This window comes from Simochromis diagramma, unplaced genomic scaffold, assembly GCF_900408965.1.
Source record: "Simochromis diagramma unplaced genomic scaffold, fSimDia1.1 OVJJ01000669.1, whole genome shotgun sequence".
NCBI lineage: Eukaryota > Metazoa > Chordata > Actinopteri > Cichliformes > Cichlidae > Simochromis > Simochromis diagramma.
Genome location: NW_024387458.1, coordinates 3,546,229 through 3,570,237, shown reverse-complemented (window position 1 = coordinate 3,570,237; position 24,009 = coordinate 3,546,229). Strand labels below are relative to the sequence as shown.

The window sequence follows — 24,009 nt, the reverse complement described above, 5'->3', positions numbered from 1 at the left end:
CCTGGGTCTAGGGACCGACGCTGGATCCTTGAGTCAGAACTTGTCAGTACAGCTGTGGACTTGGTATAAACCTTCGAGAACGTAGATTCCCTGCTAACCTGTATGTGTCTATGTTACCAGGAATCTGGAGCGGAGTGTGGGAGTTTTTGGAGTCGCCACTGTTTCACCTTTCACGAACATCTGCACTGTGTGGGATTCAGGGAGAATCGCCACGGGACCACAGTGCTGGGATTTTGTATATAGTTGTGTGTTTTCCACCCCTACTTTCACTGCAACTCCACGGTCTTTGCCATCGCAGCCCGTGACACACACACGCATTTCACTTTTCATATTACAGGAGCTGCAAATATTTTTTTCATTAACCTGTCATTTTTTTTCTCTTGCTTTCTTAATAAATGATCATTTAGTTCACAAAATGCCAGAAAAAAAGTCTGAAGTGTTCAACCTTTTGCTTCAATAAGCAAACATGGAAATTTACAACAAAACCAGAGAAAATCTGAGTTGCTAAAAGCTGCATTCTCTGACAGAAGAGACTACAGTTGGCTTTTCAATTAACCGTAGCTCCATATTGATTACAGAAGTGAACGGCCTAAAAGCCATCTATTGAGTCCAAGGCCAGGAATTAAATCACTCAACCTGCAATCAAACAACAAGTGCTCTGCCACCTGAGCCACAGCCACCAATTTATTAATGCCTCTCAGTGTTGGTAATTTAAGGTGATCTGCTCACAGTGAGGACAAAAACAGAATGAAGTGGCCTAAAATTGTTCAGCATGACACAAAAAATATTCAGTTTCAAGTTGGGCTGAGGACACAAAGGCAAAATCAAAAGCTAATAATGCAACGCTAGCTATCCTCTCTCTCACAAAGAAGAGGAAGAGGTTGTGCCACAAACTGCTTTGAGTGTACCTAAAGATTTCAATACTTTAATACTCATTTTTTGGGCAGCTCTCTTATTATTATTTGCTTTTAAATTTTGAACTGTACACATTGTTGTTATCGCCCAGTTACTCTAGTATTCCAATAAAGAAAGAAAATGCCAGGTTTAATTTTTTAAAGCAACATCTGATTGAAAACTAAATTGGTTACAAAATGGGTTTCTGCTCCACATGCATGGAATAGAATTACCAAAGCCTGTTTAAAAAATAAATAAATTAAACAACACTTCTCATCAGCTGTCTTCCCCAAAGACCAGTCGGCTGAGAAAGTGATCGGGATCCTTGAAGCTCGACTGAGAATGCTTTGTCTGCTCTGTTTTATTCTAGGCAATAAAATAAAACAAACAAACAAACAAACAAACAAAAACCCAACCCTTTACACAAACAAACAGAACAACCAACTATAATGTAGAGCCTACAATATCTCTGATTCTGTTTTTCAGACAAGACAGAGAAACTGCCAGTGGTGGTTCAATCTAAAAATGTTTTTCAGGTAATATCTACAGTTATCCACCCAACATCTCTCTCCCTCTGCCAAACTCAGCTCCATGTAGCTGCCAAAATAGTATTACAAAACCCACTGAGGTCGTCCAGCAGTCACATTAGCTCTAAAAAATGCAGTAGTTCAAACACAGAAGATCTGTCAAGTTTGGGCGTGAAGCCTCGCTGTCTGCTCCTTGAACTTTGCCTCGATGTCCAGGTTGGACTTTAGATTAAGAAAGTCGAGAACAAAACCCCACACGAGCAACTTAAACTGTCAGCCTCTCTCCCGAGTCTTTTACTTGCTGAGCTAACTGATCCTGACAGTAATTCAGCCACACCATGGGTTTATAATGCTGACATCGGGGCACAGGGGGCGATGTTTGTGACAGTGCACACAAGAAAGTTCGTCTGATCAAGTGCAGGTGTGCTTGAAACGTTACAGCTGTCATGATGCAATAAATAGGTACAGTCGGAGTCGTGCATGAGCTGCTGATGTTTTTCAGCAAAAAACATCCCAGACATGTTTGTAATCTACCAAACAAGGTCCACGTTGTGTAGCCATCTATTTACACCCATTTAGTAAAGACATAAAGATTTCTTCATTGCAGTGATCTGACAGATATTTGCTGCTGAACCTCTTTTGTAAATGAAAACAAGGTCAGCATCTGTCAAAACTAATATACAGCAACCAGTTTTGACCTGGGCGTTAACGTGTCTGTTTTAGGCATAGCTGCTGGGATGTTGCTGTTTGAACTACTTGCGTTTTGCTTTTTTTAAAAATTTATTTAGAAACAGTATTTAGATCTATTACAGTAAATACAGCTAATCTGTACAGATGTTCTTTATTCCCATAGGAATCATCTAGCGCCCCCTTTAAGCCAGTTTCACCATCAGTTCACCTTCAAAAAATCAAGCCACAGCTGGATTTTGTGTTTAACGCTCATGCACTGAAATAAACAGTGAACATCAGCAGGTTAGCATGCTGGTGTTAGCAGTAAGGCACCACTGTGCTGATCTGCAAAGCACCACATAGCTGCTAGCAGGGCTGCACACTCTAAATATAGTCTTTCTTGATTTGACAGATCTGCATCAGCCTAAAGCTCACCGGCCTCAGCTGCAGCATCTGTTTCACTTCTGCTATCTATTTTGTTCTGCTTGTACCGTGTAAAAGAAACAGAGAAACAACTGCCAGCACGCTCGTAAGCCGCGAGGAAACATCTGCAGATGGTGCAAAGAGGCAATGAGGACTGTTCTTGTAGGAAGGAAGGAACAGGAAAGGAGCAACACTTTATACATTTGTTACTACTTACTGCTTAAAATGTGCAAAGACTTAAATGCGTTAAATGTGATTTTTTCTATGGAGCAGATACCAATTAAAATGCTAAAACTATGACTAATATTAATATTAAACAATGAGCGTATCAAACATAAAGTAGCATTCCTCCGTGCTTGCATATTAATACTGGAGTTCTATTTTCAGAGGGTTTCACCCCTGATTTCGCCATGAAACCAAATTAGGGCTGACACTGTCATAAAGTGTAGCGAGTGATGTCACTTATGTCGGCACATGACAAGTCTTAATTGTGCCCTGAATATAAGTGCTTCGAGCTTTATCACTCCGCTCCCTGCAAAAAAACACACACAGCAACATGCAGCCACCGAAACGGCGAGTGGAGCCGCCTGAAGACGGGGAGATATAAATAAGTGTCTAAAGCAAAAGGGGGTGGGGGCTTTAAAATGTTAAATCAATAAGGCGGTGTGATTCTGCTTACCTCGCTGTTTAGGAAGCAGTAAAATACTGACACAAAGAAACCCTGTGTGAGAGGAAGGGAGAGATAAAGAGAGGACAAAACATGAACAAAGAGGAAGCCATCCAAAACATCAGCGCTGTGATCCTGGATTAATCACATATACACAGCAGCTTATCACACACATTCATTTAATCATTTCCCAGTCCCATCATTACAATTACTGAGTCTTTATCCCCCCCTCCAAAAAAAGAAATCCACCCACACAAATGCCATTATACTCTGATTGTCTCTGAAAGGCTCCACTGTTTAAACAAATTGTACCTGGAAGGATTCCAAGAAGGAGTTGAAGTAGATGAAGACGATTTGAGAGATCTCATCTTCCCCTGGGTTGACAAAAAACAGCATATAGGTGATTCCCAGGAGGGGGAGAAGGACGAGCGTGGCCTTCACGGCTTTCCTGCAGGCGAAGAAACCACAGATCAGACAACCATGACGGACAGGCTCAGCTCACTGTGTGTTAAAGGCTCTTTTTGGATCCTTTTACCTGACTGAGGATTAAGTGTAAATCGTGACTAAGATCCAGGGTCTCTATGCTTCAGATACAGCAGAGCACATTCAGTTCGTGGCTTTTTCACAATAGCATGGCTCATTTACACACAAGGTGTCCTTTACTGTCCAGTGGAATTACTGAGAAGAATAAGTCACTCTCAACTAGACATTCAGCGTGCAGGCTTTTATTGTGAAGGGGCATGTTTTAACCCAAACTATTCACTCAAACCTAGCCTTACCCAGTTTTTGCTGTCTAAACCTGACAAAATACTATTTAGTACATTAAACCAACCAGATTTTTAGTGGCTAAATATTTAGGCTTTTGCACCAAACCTAACCAAGTCAGTTTTAGTGGCAAAACCAAACCAAATCCTTCTTAGTGCCCAAACCAAGCCAAACATAATCACATTATTTTTAGTTGTTTTTCACAAGTTTTGTCACAGCGAAAGTGAAAACAAGTGAAAAAAAAAATCAAATAAATTAGCAAATAAAAGAAAGCAAAGGAAAGAGACCCAGATGATCCAAAAGGACATGAAAGAAGATTTCCTGAATGGAAAACCTGCAAATTAAGTCTTCAAACTTCCAACTTCCTAATGTGTCTCTAAAACTGGCTAATATAGTTGGCAGACTTGCCAAGGAACACATTTTCTGTAACAGGTAGAAGCAAAAGCAAGTGGTATTAAAAAAAACACACTACAATGAGGAAGTGTTTTCACAGCAGGTAACGTTCAGTTCACCTGTACTGGATGGTCTCTGATGTCGTAGAGGCTCGCAGTTTGGTCATCAGGATTCGTACGATGTTGAAGAGGAAAATGAAATTGATCTGTGGAGAAATCAAACAAAGTAAGCATGGTACTGATTATGTAGGAAATTTTATCTGAATTTTATCTCTTTTATTCTGACTGGGTAATATGGTGTCTGGTGGGTAAATACTGGAACAAGTGTCTGTATATTTTGTGATAGTTTCATCCTTAATGTTTTTCTTTTTTTTAATGATATGGACTAATCTCATCTGAAATAAATAAAGGTACTGTAAATCAATGTGAACCTCTTTATGAAGGCTTTACAGTGCGCGTCAGTGTCAGAGAAAGGTTATTTTGTTTCCATCTACTCCTCATTGATGTGCTCTTCATATTGCTTAACCCCTTTCACCTTTCGTTTTCCTTTAAATGGCTTTTAAAATGATTTTAAACCTCATTTTCTGACATTATTGACTGCTGCTCACTGAGGTTCAAGGTTTCTTCATTAGCACCCAGGGCATACTTGTTGTGCAGTAGATAGTCAGAACTACAGAAGTGTTGCATTAATATAGATTGAAAAAACCACAAAGGTAATAAAGTTAAAAAAAAAACAAAAAACAAAACCACATTAAAACCTTACATTTAAAAATTAGTCAGGGAAGGTGAACCAAAGGAATGTGAGCTGTTCTTTGCAAACACAGGACTCACCTATAAGATTATAAGCCATTTTTGTGGTGAATTTTTGTTTTGCAGAGAATATGTCCCACATGCAAATCACGTTTCCTTCAAAACATACAGTATGTGTTGTTGCAATTCACTTGTGCTTTGGCATGCTGCTCAAACTGCCAACTCTGGGGCTGACAAATGGCCATTTGAGGCTGGCTCCAAGAGCAAGTCGGTCCCCATAGACTTGTGTATTAAAATGCCCAACTTTACTGCAGAAATAAACATGTTTACAGCCTGGCTTTGCCTGCTAGGCTTCACCTCAGTTAATTGGGGTCACTCAACTGGACCACTCGACTGTATTTCTGTCAAGATCAGTAGAGTCAAAATATGATTGCTATTCCATCTATGGTAATTTATATCCGGCTGTGCTGCAAGGATCATGTTCCACAAACATGTGTGGAAGGCCCAAGGCAGGGACAGCGGTGGTACAGAGCAGGCAACAATGACATCGATGAGACTGAGGTAGTCAGGCATGGTGTGAAGAGGAGGGACCTGATAGAACGTGGGTTGCAAAGCTTCTTGCAGAAGCAGCAACAGCCATATGCATGGTAAAGAAGCTTAAATATCTAGATTGATATGGGGTTTACCAAAAGGATGTGGAGAAGGGTATTAGATGTGCTAGCTGCTTAATGAGGCCCATTCCCAGTTTGTAGTACCATAATCAGTTATCTGTCCAATAATATGGCAGTTATGATCACAAGTCTGTACCTGTGTCATTACCTGTGCAGTTTATGAATACAGCTTAATAACCAAGCTCTGCTAATGCTAACATCTCATCCAAGCAAGGTCTGAAGTTGAAGCTTTAAAATGTGCAGACACCAGCGTGACACGACATGCTGTTTGTGGACTTTAGGCAGGTTTTCAATTCCTGATTAAATATTGCAGTTTGTTACGTTTCACATTTAAAAGTTATACACAAACACTTAGTGCCATTGAAAGAATGGTAGCTGGGCAGGTCAGTGCATTAACACAGATTAATATGTCCAGTTGCAAATGTACTTGCATATACTTGTTGAGGTCATGCACTTTGGTACATTTTTTGATGCACCTTCACTAGTACTTTCTTTTCAGCTACTGAATATCAAGCACCGATGATGACAAAGTGCTTCTAGAAGAAAAACAAATATTTTGAAGTCCCCGTCTAAGTGAATGGGGTAAAGGGGCATATGTTTAGCTTTAAAGATCACCGGGCTGTTGTAAGGATGTGGATTGTTGGACCCAAATGCAGAATGCAGGTGACAAAAAAATGAAATAAAAGATGAGTTTTAAAAGCTGAGGAGAAGTTCATGACAATAATGTCCAAAATGGAGTTTGTTATATAACCACGAGTGGCATCGAATAACCCAAGACTGCACACAAAGCTGCACAAACTAACCCTTGAACAATATAACAGTCAGCACTAAGCACTGAAAACTCACATAATAAAACAGGAACTAAAGTGTAAAGTTACTACAATGATAATGAAAACAGAACATGAATCAAACCTCACCCTCACAATAATCAGAAACTTAGAGGGCTGGAAAAGCAATAAAACGAAATCCTGTACAAACCCGAACAGAGAAATATTAAAGGATCCAACGCTTAACTCAAGAAAACTGTAGGATTATGACATGAAAGTAAAGAATCACCAATAAGAGCCAATAAAAAGCGTTTCACAAGTTTGGCGTCTTTGCACCAAAACAAGGTTTAAAAAGGTTTTTCCCTCCTGAAAAACATACTATGCACAGGCACAGGTCAACGGCCGCCTTTGGCAGATCAGACTTCTCCCAGATTCCCAGATCTCCTTCTTATTTAATATCTCCTTATCATCCATCCATCCAATTCAATTCAATTTCAATTCAATTTTATTTATATAGCGCCAAATCACAACAAAAGTCGCCTCAAGGCGCTTCATAGATACAGAGAAAAACCCAACAATCATATGACCCCCTATGAGCAAGCACTTTGGCGACAGTGGGAAGGAAAAACTTCCTTTTAACAGGAAGAAACCTCCGGCAGAACCAGGCTCAGGGAGGGGCGGGGCCATCTGCTGCGACCGGTTGGGGTCATCCATCCATCCATCCTCTTCTGCTTATCCACTTCAAGATCATGTGGGAAGCTGGAGTCTCGTTGGGTGATGTAGACCTTTATCATTAACACATGATACGGCTACATAATGTACCCACTAACTACATACTAATTAAACTCCATCCATCACAGCTGTGAAATGCTACACGTTAAAAACACACTGACAGTTTATTTTTATTTTTATTATAGATTTTAATCACTTTTAGCTGATGATAGTTTTAGTGTTTCAATACGGGGCTTCTGCTGCTTTTACACACAAGTAAAATGATTTCTTCTTCCACCCTTTATGGCAGCAGGATGGAGATGACTCAAAATAAACAGAGTGTGCGTGTTGATGGTGTTGAAGTACACGTCAGTCAACGTTAACAGCTTCTGTACAACAAGGAGCTCTATGTCGATAAGGCACTAAGCTGTTTAAGGCTTTAGTTAAACAGGAGGCTTTACTGGCACAGAGAGAAATCTAACATAATGCCTACATTCTCCTTTAATCTTGCTTAAAAAATGTTCTTTGTGTATCTAAAGTGCTTCTTGAGATTATTTTTCCACTGTGTGACGAATGACAAAATCAATAGCTTGTGAAATAAGTGTGAAATATGTCACATGGGAGTAAAAATAGACATAGGAATACTTTCCAGGGCCGGTTTGACCCGACCTTGGCTCGAACAGATGTATGGCAGCCTCTCAGGGACCCTGCACTCTATTGGTCTAACTAAGCTCATGCAATTTTTAATAACATCCCAGATTCCTTCATTAAGGCAGGACATTACTTTATTGCTGATATTAAGAGCCGCTGGTGATGATGCCTGGAGAGTCCACCGACGCAACACCCTCAGAGAGCAGACCACGAATATCCTGGTGACCACATGTTGACCCTGTCGGATTAAGTGCTGGGCACAGAGATAAAAGCCTGCAAGAACATGCCATTGTAAGGAAGACCGGAGAAATTTCAGGGAAAGTAGCAGAGAGATATTAGAGCAGACAGATATGTGCTCCAGGGGCGAGTAAAGCAGGAGCGAACACAGTAAAGAGCCTCTTGAAGAGATGATTTTTCCTTTTTTTTCAAAGAAGAGAGGATAAGGGTGTGCTGTTTTGGATGTTGGGTGGGGAGGTCACTCGACCAGTCGAGAGCCAGCAGGGACAAAAAAGTCAAAACTGAGCAAAGACGTGATCAAACAGTGACAGTGTGTGAAGACGTGAACTGTAGAGGGGGAGGAAATAATCTGATCCTTCAGTTAAACAAGACCTATTCTGCTTCTCCTAATATTATCTCATATATATCCTGTTCAAGTGGACTTTCAAATCCAACAGGGCCAAAATGTTAAGTTTCAAATACGGAGGTTTGAGAATGGACAACTCATCTGTGTGAGCTCATAGCTCAGGTTTCAGAATACTCGAAACCAAAAATGGGCAAAAAAACGACCCAAACCATCTCAGTCCGGCTTGCAGCATCCTACAAGGAACGCTAAACAATCCCACTGCCCAAAAACAACCCAGTAAAGGCAACATGATGCTTAAAGCCTGTACTTCTATTTAACTTGACTCTCGCTCATATGTGTTACGTTTTATCTTTAAACGCTACACTCTCAAGAGTTATAGATGCAAAATGATTTAACGTCTAAAACATCTGCATTTGTACATAAGATCTGCTAACTTTTACTTATATATATTTAAGTGAACTGTTGTTTTTTAATTAGTAAATGTTCAGTCTACTAAATGCTTATTGTAAAGCTCTATTATGTCTTCCAAAGACAGTGTTGGGAAGGTTACTCTTAAAATGTATTCCACTACAGATTACAGATTACATGCCCCATGTATTCCGTTATGTTACTGAATGAGAGTAACATATTCTGAATACTTTGGATTACTTAATATATTATCATGCTTTTTACAACTACATGAATGTACTATTGCTGTGTGATTTATTACCATTACTGAAGGACACTCGCCATACCAATACCAACTTTTAAATCTTAATATAAATGAGTAACAGTAGGTGGACATTAGGTAAGGCTGCACTTTTTGCAGCGATCTCGTGTAGAAAACTATTCCGCGCGTATATAAATATAGCTTACTTACAACTGGGCTTGTCAGGCACTCTTTTTGGCTGCAGTGGTTATTATTATATTTACATGCTTCATACATGCTATGCCATTATGCCGCAGTAGAGGTGACATGGGCCGCGAGATTGAGACACAGACATTAGAGCCTCTTAATGCGTGTTTTGTTTGGGTTTCCACTGGAGTGAAATGATCAAAAATAGAGAGAGCATAGCCTAACATATGAAACAGGAAAAGACCGCCGTGTAATCCATTAATTTCAACAAAGTAACTGTATTCTGAATACTACCTTTTTAAACGGTAACTGTTTACAATTCTTCATATTTTGTATTTTAAATACATAACGCCGCCACATGTATTTCGTTACTACCCAACACTGACCAAGGCTCATGTTTGCCTGCCCCAACAAATTGTTGTTAAAACATTTTGCTTCAGAGGGGCAGCCAATCAGAAGAAAGCTGGCTTGGTTCAGGACTGGAATGAGTGCAGAGTTTGTTTGAACATTCGGGGCACACATTAAGTGCGAAGGGTACACTGAGCCTCTCTTTTACCTGCCTGTCGACCTGGGACCTCCCCTGTTATTCATGTCCAGATAATCCCAAGTAAGACAATTTCATTCCATCACTCTCTTTGGCTCTCGGAGGAGGCGGACGCACTTTTTCTCCTCTCCCTTATCTTCCCTGCTTATGTCCTTGTCTAGTCTCGTGGTTTTTTTGTATTTTCCCTGGAACACTCTCTCACAGTCTGTTCTCTAAAACCTAAAAGAGGAATTATGGATTGGATCAACTGGTCCCTAAATGCAATTGACACCCCTTTCTCAACGAGAAGTTTGGGCTCGGGTGAGCCTGAGTGCTGAAGATATCTACCTATTCGGAACCATGGTAACAGGGTTCTGGCTGATCGGAGCTGGCTTGGCCCTGACTTATTGAAGAATTAAGAAAGTGGAACCGGCTGTTCAAACCCCCACAAGGCTGCCCGCTGGGATTGGAACGATGGGAGAGGCGTGAGTTTCTCAAAATGGGCTCATTGAGTCAGCACGGATAAGATCTTGGAGAGGCTACGGCTGCCGTGAATACTCAGAATAAGATCTCTGACTGCAGACTGGATACATCTGGGAAGGGCTCGCTCAGAATAACATCTCGGGGCGCAAATTGGACTGCCGTGAGTTCTCAGAAATTGGCTCCTTGAGCACAAGAAATGACAACATCACAGAACGCAAGTATGGCGAAGCTCGCGGCTCTCCAACGGGAGATTGAGAGACCAGTGTTGGACTGTAGAACTGCTTTGAAATTTAGATGAGCTGTTCGCACTAAAGTAAAAAATACCATCACTTATGCGGATACCCCTTTGGCGCCAGCTGCAAGGCTGGAGCTGAACAAAACACCCTGATAACGACTGTGTTTAGTCTGTTCCTTCCCATTCCTACCCCGGATCCAACGCCACCTCCAACGCTTACCTCCCCTCTGATGTGGACATCGGGTCAGTTGGAGGCGCAGTCGAAAGATTGCAGCGGTCCCAGATCAGATGTGCACACTGGAACTCTTTCCCATGTTGCTTGTCTGTGTTTATTGTGCTATGGTGTGTTGATATCTGTGCATTATTATCCTTCTGTATTACACATTTCGATGTATTTTGGATGCTCAGACAGGAGAGGGTTAGTCCAGACGAGAGCTGAGCAAAGCTCACACGAGTCCCCAGCTATTCTGTAAAATCTCGAGGACCTTTCACATGAGCCCAGCTGAAGGGCTCAGAATCACAAGGGACGGCTGGCAGGGTGAGGGTGAGTCACAAAAACACATATCCGAATGCTGAAGGAGAAGTCTTTCTTGGAGCTGACATACAGTTTAGAATGAAGATTAATCTCAGCTGTGATTTGATGGCAAACTGGATGCAGATGAGAGATATTTTCAGTTCAAGTGACAAGACAGATTTGCAAAAGCTGATTTGTGATGAAAGGCACCCACCCCAGGGGGTGGAAATAGCCTAGTGTAAGAGATAATTCCTTCAAGACTGAACATATATTTGGACTTTATTCATGTTTTTATGCCTGAAGTCCAAAATGAGTCCCAGAGGTTGTCAAGTTAAACGTTAATCTTGATAGAGCTAACGTCGGGCCGGCTCATTTATCATTGAAATATGTGTTCAACTTTCCAACTTTTCACGCCTGTCAGGCATTTCAAAGACATAATGAGGACTAATTGTACCTGCAAATTATGTCGAGCAGGTTCTGAAGCACATGCTACTACTGAAGGGCAAAAAAAGAGACTCTTACCACTAAAACCAGAATCATGGGACCTTGATAGATGTAGTCGGTGTACACGCCAGCTCGCTTCCCAAACCAGCACCTGAAATGTCAGCAAAAGCAATCAGTCATGGTTTGTTCTAACGAGCAGGTCCATTTATATTGTCACTCATCTCCTCCCCTTCGGTATGTGTTGGCATTCATTTCCCAATGTGTGCTCAAGGGGTTTAAACATGTGTTTTCCAGTCAGTGATTCACCCAAAATATGAGTTATAGCCAGATTATTTTAGCCAGAGGTGGGAAATACTCTCAGGACTTTAACCCTTTAAAACAAGTAACATTTAAGGGCTTCTGCCTTAATATAAATGAAAACATCTGCCAGCCTCGTGAGAACACAAGAAAGGATCTTATGTAATTTTCTTGAAATGAATCAAGAGGGAATAAGGCAGCTGGTGGCAGCTGGCCCCTGCGGTTTTCATCAAATCGTACTCAAACAGGATTAAACCGAGCATTTGTTGGGGACTATTTTTTATCTGTGTAATAATACAAACAGCACTCTTCCACTACCTGTGCCACACCCTTGTTTGTACAGTCTCTACTCTTAATATACTGATATTCGTGCGTAAACAGGGGCTCCAGTAAGTCTGTGTTCATTGATGAATTACGAAAAATGCTCCTTGAGCACAAACTGACCCCTTAAAAATGAAAGAACCACAGAGTGACTCTGTTTCGATAATTAACCCTCTGATGTCTGAGTCCTCACTGATAATGAGTTTTAAATAAAAGTTCTCCAAATTTGTGGCATTCAAGAAAGGAAAAGCACAATAGCACACACAAATAAAAAACTGTATCCCCCACCCCACCCCTACACGAAAAATCCCATGTCTCTGAGGGATTGTGTTTCATCATCGGCAAAGATTTAGGCCTAAGAGTTAAATCAATGGTAATCTTTTTCTGGAGGATTTCAATCAGTTTGTAGAGGAATGGATTAACTTAGCGTCTTGCTGTATTTCTTTTGAATTTTGTGTGTTTGCTCTCCATCATCTCTGCAGCCTGGTTGCATTTGTTCCCTCTCTCCTCATACCGTCGACATGGTTTTGTATCTGTGTATATCACTGGCCTTCATTTGATTTGCTGTTTTCTTTTCACGGAGCACTTTCATTCGTTCACGTGTCACATTTTGCTTCCGTGTTGTCGGGGTTTGTTTAGCTGATTGCTGCCTCGTGTATCTGGGAGGTTTGCGTTCCCTCCTTCAGCTGTCAGGTCTTTGTTTGCGGCCTGGGTTCTTTTTGTTGTCATTTTTTTTTGGTTGTTGCTTTCCTTGAGCTTTGCTTATTTGGATCGTGTGTTTTCTTGCTCAGCTGAGCCCTGTACTGTATGATGCAGGTTGATATACTGAGGATATCTTCAAACTGTGCATGTTAGTCTCAACCTAAAAACTGCAAAGCAGTGTAAGCGCTCACACGATGGCGTTTAACAACTATAAGACCACAAGTCACAAACTAAAAGAAGGAAAGAAAAGCTTGCAAAATGACTTTTAAAGGTTTAGAGTTAGACTTGAATTACAACGGTGACTTCCATTAAATTATGTGTTGTTTAGATCCTTTCATGGAGTATAATAGATAGTATAACTTTAGCCTTCTTCTGTAATTCTTGAGGTAAAAGGGTTGGTTCTTATATTGTATAGTACTTTTGAGTATTCAAAGTGCTTTATGCAACATGTCTCATTCACGCAAGCACTTCCTTTCTACAGCTAAATGCTGTTTATCTAATACTCACACTCCGATGAATCAAGGCCAGTTCTGGGTTCTCTGCAAGGAAACTTGCAGACTAGATTCTATTGTCTTCTATATATGCTTGTCAGAGAAATCCAAAAGGTTTAAATTCTCTCCATGCAAAATGCTTTGTTGTATCTTCTCTGAGTAGTGAGTAGTTATGCAGCATGATGCTGTAACCCAGTAAGAAGTGAACAAGCTCTGTATCCCTGAAAACTTCTGGTTAAGGTTAGAGTGAACTGTATCGTTAGCCTTTAGTTCTCTGTTTCAGTGTTTTTACATTAGTTTTCTGTTTAAGGCAAGCTTGTAGAGTTTTTTGTAACCTTTCTAGTCTTGGATCTTTCTGTGTCAAGTTTATGTGTGCTTCTGTGTGAAAACACTTCCTGCTTTATCTCGGTAGTCTCTTGCCCTCTGTCTTTTCGTTACCATTGATTAGCTTCACCTGTTTCTTGGTCCCCAGCTGTTTCCACTCCTCATCAGCACACAGCGCGTTCGTCTGTGTGTATATGTACCTCGTCTTTCACTTAGACCTAGTTGCGTTGTAATGTGCTGCGCTGCCTGGATGTTATTACTTTGTATCTTGGACTTTGTTTTGGGTCTGTTTTGGATTCACGTTGGAGTTTTTATCATCCAAATAAACAGCTTGTCTTCTGTTTCATCAAGAGTGCCTCTGAAGTCTGCGTTCATTCATCACAGTCAGTTTCAAGACATCAGCTAGACCGGAGACGTCAACAACCTTCAGCCTGACTGCATCATTTACTGGGAAGTGTTAAGTAACACTAATATGGTGCCAAGCAAGCTAACGAGGTCCTTGGAACCCAAATATCACTTCTGAGGGAAACACTGCTTTCTGTAAAACATAGAAATGGTGTGAATATTTGACTGTTCAATCACACCCACGGTCTTGCACTGGTCAGTGGGATAAAACTTTACTCGGTTTAAATGAGCTGTGTAAATGAGCTGTCTGTGCAGTCTTAATGTTTCAATAGACAACTCGCTGTCAGGAAAATCTCATTAATGCAGTTGCGTATACTTTTTACTTATCTTTGTGTATGTTTCCCTCTGCAGACACTTTCTCTGCTGCTGATGGGAGCTGGAACCAAATTTCTTGAATGTGTCATCAGACTTGGCCATTAAATTGATTCCGATGCATTCACTGCTCTAGCGATTTTTATATTTCTGGCAGCAGGATGGTTTGTGTGGGGGGACTGAATCAAAATAAACTACAGCGTATGCTCGTGGTAATGAAGGAATATGTCACTCACAGTTTTTAACAGTTTCTGGACAACAGCAGAGCTCAGAAGCACAGGGGAGTCAGATTTAGGACTTTGGAGAATCTGGTTTTGGCCTTTTAATTGCATTTGGTGACAATTAGAGAAATCTAGCGTATCAACCGACTTTTCCAATTATTCAGCGCCCGTTTCTAAATTGCCGAATCAATTTTCACCTCATTAATAGGTGTGAAAAGAGAGCAAGCACTCCCAATGAAATGCTGGCAGGGCTCGAGTGTAATTAAGAATATTGTACAATGCAAATGTGATTACGGCTGATTATTAATAGACATTCATCTCCCTAATGTAACGCTTTGCCCTTGTCCTTTTATTACCCGGATAGAATAAAAAGTTCCTTGTTGAATATCTTGAAAAGAGGCTTACTTCTCATTGTCGTAGTAGAGCTTCCCGATGGCCCACGCCACGATTATCGGGAATGGTATACCTGTAAGGCAAAAAAACACAAAATGACAGGTGGTTCTTTCATCTTTCTCTGCTATTCAAATCACAAAATATCACTCCAGGGATTTCATGCTGGAATATGAAATCCTTTTCTTTTTTTTTTAAAAGCACAGCACCAGTGACTGCCAAGCTCTGTCAGAAGCAATTGTTGTCTGTGTGCCGTGATCCACAGATGCAAGCCAAGACTTGTCACCATCTGAATGTTTCTTTGTGAATGAATAAAAAGCTGGACTCTGGCTGACGATAATGCGGCGTGATCTTGTGATTTACTGACTTATAAAAGCTTAATAAAGCAGAAAAAACAGCCATCACTCACTTTTAAATGATACTAACAGGAGCGTCAAGACCCTACGAGCCAACGAGTCACACATTTAAGTCAAATCTCTGGAATATTTCCACGCTGCGGGAAATTTACTGTCATCAGCAGGAAATTCTCCCCTCACAGCTCCAGATTACTTGATAAATTACATTTTTCTTGCAGTGTTCTCCTCTTGTCCACCTCCTGACTTGTGGAAAGCAATGATGTCCTCCCGAAGCCAGTGATCCAACATATAGCGAAGCACAGAAAATCTGACCTTATTTATTTTGATGAAATGTGCTGCGGTCTGTCCTTCACACGAGCCTTCACATCATCCCCGGAGGGAAATGTAATCCAGCTAGACAATACACCTAATCTCAACAACTCAAAGTTTAGTTTGACAATGTGAAACAGGCTGACAGTGAACTCCACACCAAGGCATTTTCCAGCTGCCGCACAAAATCCTGAGATCTCCATCAAGTCAACTGCCTCCTGCTGTTTGATAAAATAGCATCTGATGTTCAGCTACGTCTTTTGAGATGAAACTCACAGCTCTGAAATTCATAGTTGGACTCTGAGATATCTCTTTGATAAGGTTTTAGTCACACGGGCCTACAGGCTTTTTTTCTAGTGGCCGGCAGGTTGGCGGAGTTTCGATATATTTGTAGGCCTGTGTGACTGGGCCAACACACTCCCATTAGTCAAAGTGAATCTAACCCTAAAGCATTTAGTGTCCTTAGCTTGACATTTTGGGAATTCTTTCTGAGAGATTAGTAGGAAAATTAAACCTACTTTCTTGACTTTAAGTTTTAAATTAGTTCCAGAAGAGGTTAGTTTAATGCTGGAACAACTACTCTACTGTTGCCTCACAGCAACAAGGTCCTGGGTTTGACTTTGTGTGCAGGGTACTCCACCATCCTCGAACAGTACAGACATGCAGTTATTGTGGATAGGTTAATTGGTGATTCTAACTGAATGGTTGTGTCTTTCTGTGCGTTAGCTCTGACAGTGGAAGAATAAGCTAGATGAACCTTTAGAGGTTATATATGGCTCTCAAACCAAGCTAGCCACCATCTTTTATCTGTATTGTCATGATGTCGGTGTAGCCCAGCTAGAAAAAAAGAGCAGTAGAAAGTAATTTTTGGGTGTATGATGTAAACGATTTAGTCATTTCTTTTTTTGGGTTAAAGGAAGAAGTGGACAAATCAGATGATTTGTTGCCTTTTCATTCCTGTTCATACAATGCCATGTGTTTTTTTGGTTCTTCCGAATTTCACCCTGTTCAACGTCAGGTTTCTTGTTATCTGGTCAAAGGATGACTGGACAGACGGACGCAGTCTGAAGCAAACCTCCATCGAGGAGCAGTGATTCCACAGTTCCAGTTAAGTGGAACCCAAAAGTGGATAGGATTTGCTGAGGTTTTATTGAAGGCAGAGCTTCGTTCCCATTGACGCTTCCTTCACCGGCGTGTGGTAGGACAACAGTTAAACAAACCGAACGGCCCCAAACATCCATCAGTTATCCAACATTATTCATTCATACATTTGACTCAGAGAAAGCTGTATGCGCACACTTTTATTTAGTTTGTTATTTTTAGGGGGGAACTATTTTGTATTTTATTGTTTCAAGTACATTTATTTGCAGCTGCTGTGTCAAATATAACAAGCTGTGCACTGTTTACCCTGGTGTGGTCCTTCCTTATTGATGTTTATACCTTGGGCTCCTGTCAGTCCTAGATTATCTGATACTGGCCTAGTGGGAATTTGGTCATTCTTGCTAATAAACCACAAGTAGGGTTACATCAGGTTTCTTTTGCTGTTTTATTTTGAACTGCTACAATTTTGTTAGTTACACTTGTATTAAGCCTTTTTATCACTCTATTAAGAAGTGTTTGATGTTCCACTTAATGAGATTTATCTAAACTGCTGTTATTAAACCAGTTGGTTTGCTTTGTAAAAAATTCCGCTGCATCTTTCTCAAAGTATGCATGAGTGTGGCTTCAATCCAGTACTGGTGTACTGCTAATAAAATGCCACTTGATGGTGTGTGAATGTATTAGTTCTTTCAGAGTTTCATCATATTTGCATCCTTGCGTGCGTCAGCTGGTGTCAGATATTTGTTTGTTTTTCCCTTGCTTTGTCTGTTTATACATATTTTAATATGCCTGAACTAGTAAAAAAAGCTGTTTTCATATATTTTTGTGTGCGTCAGATGACTGGAGTACGACACTGAGCCTGCAATGCAGCCCTTTAAAACTGGATTTTACACCACCATCACCTTTTAAGCCATTTACAAGCTGCTGCACCGTCCTGATTTATTGTAACTTGTTTTTAGTCAATGATGATTAGGCTTAGTTTGGTAAGTAGATAAGATTTGTTAAAAAGCTCTTAGATTTGTCATTAAGTGGTTATTTAAGCAAAGAAAAAAAGACTCTTAGTGGTCCAAAAATCTACTGAACTGATCTGGTAACTATGAGCCAATTTAATCAGAGAGAATTTTGGTAAATGTTTCCCATTTTCCCAAAATGTCCTTGTTAAATATTAACTGATAACTGTAGAAGTGTTTTTTTTAATGCAGATAATTCAAGATAAAAGCAGTAAGGCTGCTTACACCAGCCGATGCAGATGAACATCCACTTGCGGAGCTTGTCGGTGGAGTAGGTGAGGACGATGGCGGTGTGGAGGTAGCAGCCCTCTCCAAACATCCAAAAGAAGTTGGTGGAGTGGAAATAGTTGAAGGAGGCGGTCACAAGGCGACACCATATCTGCAAAATGAAAACAATTATCTGCATTTAAGCAGACTTAAATGTGTAGTTACTGAATTAAATTCAGCCAAGAGAAACTGATAATACTTCTAAAAACTGCCATATCTACAAGCTGTTATCCATGGCTTCGTACTTGCTCTTGTTCTAGTCTTACCTCCACCTGACAAATTAAAGGCAAAAATGTAAATATTTCTACATTCTGAGAACAATTTCAACTAATCAAGCTTAAACTTATTATGGAAGACATACTTTTATACCTTAATGAATTAATTTGTTTCTTTTTTGTTATGTCCAATAAATAATTTAATTCAGTAAACAAAAATATTTCAATCTAAATATAACATATAGACTTTATATCCATTATTTACATGGTCGAGTCTGGTTCTGCCAGAGGCTTCTTCCTGTTAAAAAGGAGTTTTTCCTTCCTGGTGTCACCAAGTGCTTGTTCACAGGGTCGTTTGATTGTTGTTGGTGGGGTTTTCTCTCTAATATCGTAGGACCTTTACCCGACAATATAACAGGTGACTGTTGTAGTGCTTGTTGTTGGTGATGTATCAGTGAGATTGGACTCAACTGAATTGAATAAAAAGAGTAAAAACATCATTTTCCTACACAGGCTGACACACAGAGGTCTAATACATATGTTCTTCTTCCATCAGCAGGACTGTTTATGGGATTAAGTCAAACTAAGCTAGAGAGTTCTGGCGCTGAAGGAACATTTCACCCAATAAATATATTTGGCTCATCTCATTTTGTTTTTAAGGCATTAAAAATACTGTTAAACATCTCCTTTACTTTAAAACCAAAGTTTAGGGGTTTTTTGTATTAAAGCTCACATAAATGGGCTCATACCACGTTGCTCTCGTGCACCTCGGGGCTCATGGTCATTTGGACGATGAACCAGGTGGCGTTCCTCAGGATGAAGGCGGTTATGAGGTTCCAGTGGATGATGTTTCTCAGGCAGCGGATGCTCCTGTGAGAACAGAAGGAGGGAAAACTCAACTGCTGATGCTGCTTTTCCAACATTTCTCTTGTTGTTAGGTCACGAGCTTAATTTAATTCTGAGAAGAAAGATAAAAAAAATATATGTAGTTTAAAAGCAAACATGTGAAAGCCGGCAGGAAATATCTGATTTAATTATCTCCTCCTGCTGAGTTTGAGTCTATTTTTGACAGTTACAGTGTAACTCCAACATTACAAATTATAATATCGGAAACACAGAAAATGAAGCTGATAGATAAGAATAACGAGCTGATGTAGCCTCAAAAGGAACATTTCCCATCAATCCTCACTTATATAATAAGAAGTAAGACTTAATTCCCGCTCTACTCTTTTGTTTGTGTAATGCCCTGAAAGCCTGATGTTTTTTTTCTTTTTTTAAATGCGGTAAATAAATTCACTCGGGGATACAATTAAAATCTGCCCAAGTGCCTCAGAGCGGGCGCTTGAAAATAGAAACATACGACTGCACGGACTGAGCAAGCCATCCTCGCTCGCTGCAGTGACGGCCGCGTTCGCTGTCACCAGCTGACGGCATTATCAGCCGGCGAAGGCCGCTTCCTCTTCTGCCAAGCATGAGTGACGTGATTTATTTTTCAGCATGCATTAATTCTTAATAGGTGTCACTTTCACTGGCTTTGTGCTGACTGAGCAGATGCATGAGCAGCATTTTCCAGCAGCATTGTATTTACTTATTTATTATATTGCACGTTGTACAAATTGTATCATGTTTTTTATTTCTCTCTGAAGACGCTCTACCCCATTAGTAACATAGCAGGCTTCAAAAAGCTCGAACACCGTTTGGATTAATTACAATGTCATTTTAAATAAGGTTTTAAAAGCAGCCTTGAGATGATAAAAATCAAATAACTTTGTGTTTTTTAAATCCCGTTGTTCCACAAATGAGAAGATAATTTCCCCACATCATGTTATAATGTTGCCACCACGCCAGGAGCACAGCAAGCACCTCACTGCCCTCGGCATGCTGTCTGTGGGGGCAGTGTGGCCTGATGGGACCTAATTAAGAGAATGGCTACATGCTCCTGCAAACAAGTCTTTGTTAAAGGCGCAGTAAATTTGTTTTTCTTTTCTTCTAATCTCACAAATTTTTAAAATGTTATTATTTTATATTACAATCTTACTTGATCTGGGTTTTTATTCATGTGATACTGAACATACAGGTCCAGAATCATACGACAACCGCAGACTCAAATTTGTAGCTTTGCATCTGTACGCCACCACAATAGATTTTAAATCAAACAACCAAGATGTGATTCAAGTTCTGTTTAGAAATTACTGCCATTTTTATACACAGTCCCATATTTTAGACAGTAATGGATCAGTCGGCTGATGAGCAGCTACATGTCTGAGTCTTGTTCCCGTTGTTATTTTGTAAGAAATTAAGCAGATGAATGAGCTCGAGTTGATTCCAAGTCTTGAACCAAGTAACTCTTAGTATGAAGGACAAAAAGGTTTCCATCATTAGCCTGAGATCACAAAATAAACCTATTAGAGACAGAGCAGAAACCTTAGGACCTGCCAAATCAACAAACCTGGTGCATTCTTAAAAATGAGGAATGCACTGGTCAGCAACACCGAAAGGCCCGAAAGGCCACAGACGACACCTGAAGTGCATTTAGACAGAACTATTTGACTGAACTGAGGTTTACTGAGGTTTCAGAACAAGGTGCAAACCACTGGTTACACTGAAGATCAGGAAGGTCAGATTAGACTTTGAATGGAAAACATCTAGAAGAGCCTGAAGAGTTCTGGAAAAATAAATATATAAATGAAACAAGGTGAAGAATGATGGGAAAAAATGAGAAGGTGTTTCTGGACTTTTAGGTTCTCCTTCATTGCGACTTCTTTGTTCTTAGCTTGTTCTTAGCTTGATTATTACATTTATATGTATATATTTTAGCTAGTTTGATCTCTCAGTGTCTCCCTCCGTTCATTCAGTTTACTCGCATCCAGCTTTAATTTGCTAATCACATTCTCCCATGTATTGTCTCTGGTTTTACCTCCTGTCTGTTGTTTACCTTGATCATATTCAGCTGTGTTTAGTTTCCCTCCTGTTTCATGTGTATTTATAGCCTGTGTTTTTAGTTGTGTCACGCTGTGTTTCAGCCCTGTGAAGTTCCTAGGGTGTTCCCTGCTGGTTTCTTCTGTGTTTTTGGACGTCGGCCACAGTAAAGATTCACTTTTTGTTTTCTTCTAGTCTGACTCTGCAGTTTGCATTTAGGTCTCATCTCCATGCATTTCCCGACACGAGGAGAGAAACAGTTCCTAATCTGAAGCACACCACATCATGGAGGGCATCGTATGGGCGTGCACGGCTGCCAGCAGAACTGGGTCACTAGTATTTATTGATGATATGACTGCTGATAGAAGCAGTGGTGGAATGAATTGTGAAGTATACAGGGCTGTACTCTCTGCTTAGATCAGACAACCCTTCACAGTGCAAATAGATCCAAAGCAAACTGCAAAAGCAACCCAAGGAAAAGAAATGGGACATTCTTCAACGGACACATCAGTTACCTGATCTCAGCCAAACAGAGCAGAAGGCACAGAGGGAAGAGAACCCACAAACAAGCAGCAACTGAAGGTAGCTGCAGGCAAAGCATCTCAAGGGAGGAAACAGCATTTTATCACAGGCTAGACTTCAGACAGTCAGACACTGCAAAGGATTCACATTCATGTTAGTTTGTCCAATTGATTTTGAGTATCTTAATATAAAACGCCAGTGACAGTGCTACTAATATGAAGTTATAACCAGTCAACACTACAAAGGAATTGGCTCCTTGACCAATCACAGTGTCCTCCTTTTCTGTTGACAGGAAATGGTCTCTAAAATCAGAGGGTGCCAGTTTGAGTTGCTATCATGGTAGCTGTCCTAACACGATTTTTTAAAGCTTTGTTTAACGTTCTTTCTCCATTTATTGATAAAAGGATTAAATAAAACATTTATCGTACACATTTTTTGTCCCGGACATTATGTCATTGACGTTGTGTCGCTGATGTCGGCCCAATTTTCATTTTGGAACTACTTTTCCGCCGAGACTAGGCGTTGAGAAAAGATGGTCATCTGGCAGGTACTCAACGTCAAAATGTTTGCCGGGTAGTTTTCCCAAATCCTGCAAACAGGGGGAGAGACTGACAGACGACAAGAACATAACCCTCTTGGCAGATGTAATAATCCATTTGACACACCAGGAAAAATAAAGATTCTCCAGAGGAAACGATGTTCAATCTTCTGCTGAAAATAGAAATGTGGTCTCAGCTCAGATGGTGCTGGATTTATGCTCAGCATGGCCACTGTGTTCCCAGTAATTCTGCTGCAGACACTGTTTGGTATGCAGGTAAGATCACGATGACATTTTAGAAGATTTGCTGACTTTGCCGCTGCTGTGCCCCTCTCTTAAATGAGGACAGTTTGGATTTCTGGCTTTCTCTGAGAGTTTCTTCCAGATATATTTGGAGCACAAAACTTAACTTTGCTTCTCAGCGTTCACAGTTCACAGTTTTGACAGTGTGAACAGTAAGAAGATGGATCCCTGGTAATCCAAGTGGCCCGGGTGGCCTATTTTTTTCTTTAACCTGAATTATTGCACAGTAAGCTTTTCACTGTAAGTATTATGCCATGTAGCACACTCACAGTCTGCAGTGAGGAGCTCCACTGCTGGGCTAAGATTCACTGCAGTCAGATCAACTCGAGGAGTCGGTGTTATAGATTTGTCCGCGCATGTAGGGAAAACGTGCGAATCCTGAGGTGCATTTCAATAAGAAACACCCGGTTTATGATGCTGTTACATGCGCCACCAGTGACAGCTATAACTCTCAGAAACCTGATACAACATTTAGGAGGCTGAATGAGTTCCACTTTCTGATTCTGGGTCAGTTTTGGATGAATAACTGAACTGAAATGACAGTTTTTACAGCTGAGTATTTATAGGCATCAACCAAAGTGGGGCAGCAGCTGCTCAGCAGGTAGAGCTGCATGTTCACTCGTCGCAGGGATGGTTATTTACTGACTTCTCTCAAATGGTCCTTGAGCAAGGCGTGTGTCACGTTTGTTGAGACTCACACGAACACATGCTTTTTTATATAAACAAGTCAGCCGGCTAAAATCAGGGAGCTGAATGTTTTCTGTTGAAGAGGTGCCATATGCTGTGTGATAACAGGGGTTTTATTGCCAGGGATCAGTGCGTAAATGTGTCCAGGAAGGGGAGAAATGGAGGTGTTCTTTGTCACGTAAAAGGAAATGAAGTATGAGGAGGTACGACCTGCTGTAACTTCAGGATTTTGGCATCCAGCTGCTGCTTTCTGATGGAGAATCTGAAAGCCAACTTCTCTTCCTCCTGACTTTTATTGCCGGTGCAGGACTTTTACTTCTCTGCGTACCTTTGCCTTTGAAACATAAACACAAATTACATTTTCTATTTGCTGTTAGGTGCAAAACACAATGACTGCTTTCCTGCAGGCCTTATTATTTATTTGTTTTCCAACTCACTCCCCAGTTTTTGCTCCAGATTAAAGAACATTATGATTACAGTATAGATCTCATAAGTCTTCACTTCATAGTTAAATTTAGGTCAGATGTTCACAATAAGCAGCAACTTCAAAGGCTGTAAAATGAAGGCAACATCAAAGTATGCAAACTGCAGTTCCTCTAATGGCCACTTGAGGCCTGCTCCAACGAGCACTTTTGCTCTTTAGTTGTGAATTATTAGGGAATGTGGTCGTTTCGACTGATAGGTCAATACCTCTGTACAACTTTACCACCTGATGGTACTACAGTGTATGAAATATTAAAATGACTTTTTTTTTTACCATTTGCTCTTCATATTTTATCACATTTTTTCCAAATTAGGTGCAAAAGTGTGTTTTG

General features: G+C 40.5%; 1 protein-coding gene across 3 annotated transcripts in view; it reads right to left on the bottom strand.

Annotated features, from left to right (window-relative positions):
- LOC120723012 (corticotropin-releasing factor receptor 1-like) overlaps positions 1 to 24,009 on the bottom strand; it is a 91,944-nt gene that overhangs the window by 8,334 nt on the left and 59,601 nt on the right. For all 3 annotated transcript variants that reach the window (XM_040014243.1, XM_040014245.1, XM_040014244.1), the window contains exons 7-13: positions 18,975 to 19,095; positions 17,969 to 18,122; positions 14,983 to 15,043; positions 11,583 to 11,655; positions 4,458 to 4,543; positions 3,493 to 3,628; positions 3,193 to 3,234 (exon numbers count right to left, since the gene is read on the bottom strand). In XM_040014243.1, the coding sequence (XP_039870177.1) occupies positions 3,193 to 3,234; positions 3,493 to 3,628; positions 4,458 to 4,543; positions 11,583 to 11,655; positions 14,983 to 15,043; positions 17,969 to 18,122; positions 18,975 to 19,095 (673 nt within the window). The remainder of the gene's footprint in view (positions 1 to 3,192; positions 3,235 to 3,492; positions 3,629 to 4,457; positions 4,544 to 11,582; positions 11,656 to 14,982; positions 15,044 to 17,968; positions 18,123 to 18,974; positions 19,096 to 24,009) is intronic.